This window comes from Terrapene carolina, unplaced genomic scaffold (genome assembly GCF_002925995.2).
Source record: "Terrapene carolina triunguis isolate 2854851 unplaced genomic scaffold, T_m_triunguis-2.0 Scaffold88, whole genome shotgun sequence".
NCBI lineage: Eukaryota > Metazoa > Chordata > Testudines > Emydidae > Terrapene > Terrapene triunguis.
In genome coordinates, this window is record NW_020664439.1 from 2,692,337 (window position 1) to 2,698,813 (window position 6,477).

Genomic DNA, 6,477 nt, shown 5'->3' on the forward strand with positions numbered 1-6,477 from the left:
CATAAAAAACAAGTAAATATATAAAACTCTAGAAATAACTGGTTTAACAAAGTTTAGACCATAAGCACCAGTTTTATTCTCATTTTCAACAGCAGAAAACTTTGAAATTCAGATAAGTGAAAGGATTATTTGATGCAATAGTAAAGTATTTGGATATTTGAAATTTTCAGCTATTCACGGTGTACTACAACTGAACACAAGATTGTGTCTTATATTATGCTGAAAACAATTACTTTCCCAGTGAGCAAAAAGGGAACTTAACCAATATTCCTGGCACATGAGAAAACTCACCTCTGCAGCTTCATTCATTTTAACAATCATAGCACTGACTACATCATCTGCATCACTAATAAATGTCCCACCATCACGGTTTCGTCTGCGCTTGCCACTCATGCTCTTCTTCCTTTGTAGCATCATCTCAAAATCTGACATGAAGTCCATACTGAAATGCAGGAAAAGAGTTTACTGAAAGTCTGATAAGGAATCTTCCCCCTTTCATTTTTCTCTCTGCAGGTAATGGCTTTTGCACACTTTTATAATGCAATCCATCCAAAGATCTCCAAGTGCTCTATAAACACTGAGCAAGCCTCATTACATCTTTGTGAGGTAAACAATATTCCTATTAGACAGTGTGAAAAACTGGCCGAGAAAGAGGCTAAGTGATTTCCATGTTCTCACAGAAATCTTTGTCAAAACTGGACTAGCTTTGTTCTTCTGAAATACAGTTTTCCACTAAGCTTATGCATATCTCCCTCTCAAACTCCCAAGGAAAGGAGATATTATAAAAATTGTACTGTATTCTATGGGTTTGTGAACTTGGTGAGGTTACATTTAGCAGGGTTTCTCACAGGATGGGTAAACAAAGATTGTGAGTGGTAAGCCATCCAACATAGACAAAATCTACAAAAGAACATACACATACAAAGTCCAGAGTTCAAATCTGCTAAGAATACAAGTGAAAGTAGGAAACTTAACTTAGCCCCTACTACACATTTGTGTCAGCCTTCCCAAGGCACTTCACAGCTCTATTGGCCACTTTTGATCAGAAGATGCCCAGGGCTGAACTAACGTAAGTGATACAGAACTGGATTCCTGTGAATTGTGGAAAGGCTACATTGGAGAGATGTGTGTAGTAGATCCTTATCCTATGCACTGGTTTATAGTCTGGAAATAAATCCCATTTTGCTCACCTGCCCATAGCAGCAGTATGAAACTGACAAGGATCCATTTCACTTTGCTGTACTTGTAGGGGAAAGGCTCTATGCTGAAGCAGCTGCAACACAGATGTGGTGCTCTGTTACTAGAGGAGCAATATGCAAAAGCATAGGAAGGAAGAGGAAACGTACTGACTGTATATCCTTCCACACCTCATCACCTGCACTAGTAGAATATCACACCTATGCCTCCAATGTTCCTACATGTAGCACTTCACCAGTGGGCCATCAAAAATAGAGAATGAACCGATTAGATGTCAGTTTCACTCAGCTTCTGATGGGGAATTATTATCCTCAGGAACAGCACAGGTGGTTTGCTATGGGCTCAGAAGTCACTGACAAAACCAGGTTAGAAAGGGAAAAGAAAGAGGAGCTGATTTGGTGGCCCAGTGGCAGAACATGTTACTTGAATATGGTCCCTTGCCTTTCTAAGCCAGCGGGCAGCCCACTCAGCCTCTGAGGATCCCTGTCACATGAAATCATGTGCTGGATGGTGGGAAGGGGGATATATAGTTGTCTGAGAGAAAATAAAATTAACCCCTTGCCATGTCTTCACATGGACTTACTGTTTCCCTCTTTTGATGTTATCATCAGAGTCTGAATCATCTGCTGTCTCTTTCATCTCTGCCTCAGCTTTCTCTTCTTCCAAATCCTCCTGGTTAAAACCCTGGTGGTACAGACAGTGCAAGTCAATATGGGGAGTTATTTTTGTATATTTACTCACATCTTCTCAATTTACACAATACATGCACTATCTTTTTACTGTTCTCTTCTTCATGCTATTCTCTAAACCCAGGCCAACACTTTTCTCATCTACAACAAGGATTCTTACACTGACAGTACTCTCCAAACAGCAAGGGCTGACAAGACCATCTAATTCATGAATTGCCTCAATGAATCTGACACAGACTCAGGGCTTGTCTACACATGAAAGTTATTCTGGAATAAAGTAAAGTGTGAATTTAAAGTGGAACAGCTGTTCTGGATTAACACTACATACAGACAAGCTTCTAAAACAATGGTTAGCTATCATGCTGGCCAATGCTGTCTCATTGTTTCTTTGTGCTCCCCCACTGGTCTATCTGTATCCACCTGATGACTCCTGGCTTATACTTAAGATTGTAAACTCCTTCAGGCAAGGACTGTTTTTTTGTTCTATTTATGCAGCACCTAGCACAATGGGGTCTGGTCCATGACTGGGGCTCCTAAAAGACAAGTTAATAATAACAAAACTGAACCAGATCCATTGTCCAGTGGTTTACATACTTACTGTAAATTCCTCCTCCTCTTCATCACCAGACTCACCAAATATATCTGCAATCAGGTTCCTGCAAAAGTAATATTTTCCATTTCTAACAGATAACCCAAGAATAATATGACAATGACTATAAATGTTTGCTGGGCAATTACTAATGTAATTGTGGGAATATCTGAAACATACAAAGAACTAACGTGTTCTTCCTGTGGACATTCATACTGTTATTGGGACTCATCCCTTTTCATTTGAGGAAAACCTCACTGTTCATTACCATATAGGAATTCACATTTACAAAGAAACATACTTACTCTTGTTCATTTCCTGATTCACTGTCACTCCCAAAAAGATCCTTCTCTTCTTTTTTCTTTCCCGCGCTGTCCTTGCTCTCCTCCTCTTCCTCACTATCTGATGCTACAGCATTCTTCTTTCTTTTGTCAGATTTCTCTGATGCATCGCTATCAGATTCTTCCACATCTGAGATGATGCGCCCTTTCTTTGCAGCTTCTAACACACGGGAACATATTACACGACACACAGTGACTAAGTTGGCTCAATTACAAGTGGTCCTCCCAACTAGCTACACTGTGGCAAGAAAAACTACAAGACAAGGGAGAGAAATGGAAACTGCCCAATTCTTTTTTGACAGCAATCTCTTAGCCGAGATTTTTTGTACAGATACAGTGGCATTCCTAACCATGTCACCACTGACACTAATTTTTAAAACATAGCCTTCACTAAAAATTATTTATACTTTCCTGCATGTCTTCTCTAAAGGGAGATTGTCATCTTGAAATCTAGCCAATTCAATAAATAAATTAAAGTGATTTTAGATGCTACACTTAACCTAGAGCCCCACTGACAATTTTTGTAGTTTTACTATCATTTTCCTATTTTCAAAATTTTGTTTCTCTCTCCCATTGTATGAAAAAGAGGAGAAACTGTCTATAGAAGGATAACAGTGAAAGTGACTTTATTCAAAGTGCTGTCAAATGTATGGAGTGAACACATTGCAAAAAAAAAGAAAAAACTTTTCTCTAATCTCTTATAGTTCTAATAAACTTGTGTTACTTGTAAATTAGAAATAAAAATTAAGAGAACAGTACAATTTTTAGCAAACATTCCTTTTGAGTGCAGTTATCTAAAAACTACTGTGTGGAGTTTCATATTTATGGTCTCTCATTTAATCCTATGTGAAAGCTACTTAATTTTCAAGGAAACATTTTTATTTCTGCAAGTCATGGAGCAGGTCCTCAAGGAATCAATTATGAAACACTTAGAGGAGAGGAAAGTGATCAGGAACAGTCAGCATGGATTCACCAAGGGGAAGTCGTGCCTGACTAACCTAATTGCCTTCTATGATGAGATAACTGGCTCTGTGGATGAGGGGAAAGCAGTGGATGTGTTATTCCTTGACTTTAGCAAAGCTTTTGATACGGTCTCCCACAGTATTCTTGCCGCCAAGTTAAAGAAGTATGGGCTGGAGGAATGGACTGTAAGGTGGATAGAAAGCTGGCTAGATCGTCGGGCTCAACGGGTAGTGATCAGTGGCTCCATGTCTAGTTGGCAGCCGGTTTCAAGCGGAGTGCCCCAAGGGTCGGTCCTGGGGCCGGTTTTGTTTAATATATTTATTAATGATCTGGAGGATGGTGTGGACTGCACTCTCAGCAAGTTTGCAGATGACACTAAACTGGGAGGCGTGGTAGATACACTAGAGGGTAGGGATCGGATACAGAGGGACCTAGACAAATTAGAGGATTGGGCCAAAAAAAACCTGAGGAGGTTCAACAAGGACAAGTGCAGAGTCCTGCACTTAGGACGGAAGAATCCCATGCACTGCTACAGACTAGGGACCAAATGGCTAGGTAGCAGTTCTGCAGAAAAGGACCTAGGGGTCACAGTGGACGAGAAGCTGGATATGAGTCAACAGTGTGCTCTTGTTGCCAAGAAGGCTAACGGCATTTTGGGCTGTATAAGTAGGGGCATTGCCAGCAGATCGAGGAACGTGATCGTTCCCCTTTATTCGACATTGGTGAGGCCTCATCTGGAGTACTGTATCCAGTTTTGGGCCCCACACTACAACAAGGATGTGGAAAAATTGGAAAGAATCCAGCGGAGGGCAACAAAAATGATTAGGGGTCTGGAGCACATGACTTATGAGGAGAGGCTGAGGGAACTGGGATTGTTTAGTCTCCAGAAGAGAAGAATGAGGGGGGATTTGATAGCTGCTTTCAACTACCTGAGGGGGGGTTCCAGAGAGGATGGAGCTCAGCTGTTCTCAGTGGTGGCAGAGGACAGAACAAGGAGCAATGGTCTCAAGTTGCAGTGGGGGAGGTCTAGGTTGGATATTAGGAAACACTATTTCACTAGGAGGGTGGTGAAGCACTGGAATGCATTACCTAGGGAGGTGGTGGAGTCTCCTTCCTTGGAGGTTTTTAAGGCCCGGCTTGACAAAGCCCTGGCTGGGATGATTTAGTTGGGAAATGGTCCTGCTTTGAGCAGGGAGTTGGACTAGATGACCTCCTGAGGTCCCTTCCAACCCTGATATTCTGTGATTCTATGATTCTAAGTCTTGATCACTCAGTTTGGAGTCTAGAAGTCAAGTTGGATTCTCTCTCGCTCGTGTAACACCAACAATAAAAATTCTATAACAGGAACGTAATGAACAGTTCTCCTGTTGAAGCACAAGCCATTATGGAATCTACCTCATTCTCCTATGGCTGTAACAACTCTGCAGGGGGTAATACAAGTTAGTTTGCCAGGCAATTACTAAGGCAACTGTGGGAATATCTGAAAAATATATAAGAATTGAAGTTCATACTGTGGACATTCACACTGCTATTGGGACGCATCTCTTTTCATTTGAGGCGAACCTCACTATTCACTACCATATGGGAACTCACTACAGAAGTACTTACTCTTGTTCATTCCCTGATTCACTGTCACTCCCAAATAGATGGCAGTAAAAACTTGTTTTAGGCAATAATTGAATACAATTCTAAATACATATAGGGAGCAGACTGTTTTGGTAAGAAAGTGCTGTTTTTACAAAGCCACATTTCAGGATAGAATCATTCTTGAAGTGTATGAAAAAATATCAGCTGGGATACTGCTTAGTGGTTCATAGATTAGCAGGCTACATACATCAAGAAAAAGAGTTGCTGCCATCTAGCAACTGCTCCTACATAGAACAGGGTTTCCAAAGAGACCAATCTGAAGACAGGGCACTATCAACCCCAGGAAGTTAGCTACATCGAATTCCTATGGGAAAAATGGACACTGAAAATAAATATTCAAAAGACATCTGAGTAAGTTCACATTGCTAACAACAATAGTAGGCTGAACTTCTCTTATCTGGGGATTTCAAGCAATGAAGTATAGTTAATAAAGAGGTGGGAAAAGCAAATGTGATAGAATGAACTTTTCCAGCAAACGGTTTGGAAGCATTTAGTGTATACCCTCCTTCTCCAAGATATGTAGCCACAACTTATCAGTTTAAATTATTATTTAAACCGAAATTTGATCCTTGGAGAAAGAGCTAGTTATCCATTACACAACTGTTTCTCGTATAGTTAGTATTTCCTTACGTGTTTTCTCATCATCCTCGCTGTCAGAAAAGACTGCTGCTTTCCTCTTGACTGCCTTGTCCTCATCTCTCTCCTCGTCTTCATCGCTGTCTGTTATTTTCCGTCTCTTAGGACCATCCTCCTCACTGTCAGACGCATGAAATCCTTCTCCTGCCTGCTCGCTATCTGAATGCCGAGAGTCATTCTGCATTGCCTCTTTCCCATTCCCTCCATCACTGTCATCAGACTCTATTTTTTGTTTGCGTCTGGGAACATCTTCGATCTCAGAGTCACTTGCAGGATGTTTCTGAGGCTCTTCGTTCTCAGAGTCACTAGCATGAACTTTTTGGGGCTCCTCATTTTCAGAGTCACTGGCTGCCTGTTTCGAGGGCTCCTCATTTTCGGAATCGCTGGCTGCCTGTTTCGGGGGCTCCTCATTTTC

General features: G+C 41.2%; 1 protein-coding gene across 4 annotated transcripts in view; it reads right to left on the reverse strand.

Annotated features, from left to right (window-relative positions):
- Window positions 1-6,477, reverse strand: part of IWS1 (interacts with SUPT6H, CTD assembly factor 1) — a 29,989-nt gene that overhangs the window by 11,007 nt on the left and 12,505 nt on the right. For all 4 annotated transcript variants that reach the window (XM_026649897.2, XM_026649899.1, XM_026649901.1 and 1 more), the window contains 5 exons: window positions 6,057-6,477; window positions 2,781-2,976; window positions 2,485-2,542; window positions 1,781-1,881; window positions 292-442 (listed from right to left, as the gene is read on the reverse strand). The exon at window positions 6,057-6,477 is cut by the window's right edge and continues 459 nt beyond it. In XM_026649897.2, the coding sequence (XP_026505682.1) occupies window positions 292-442; window positions 1,781-1,881; window positions 2,485-2,542; window positions 2,781-2,976; window positions 6,057-6,477 (927 nt within the window). The remainder of the gene's footprint in view (window positions 1-291; window positions 443-1,780; window positions 1,882-2,484; window positions 2,543-2,780; window positions 2,977-6,056) is intronic.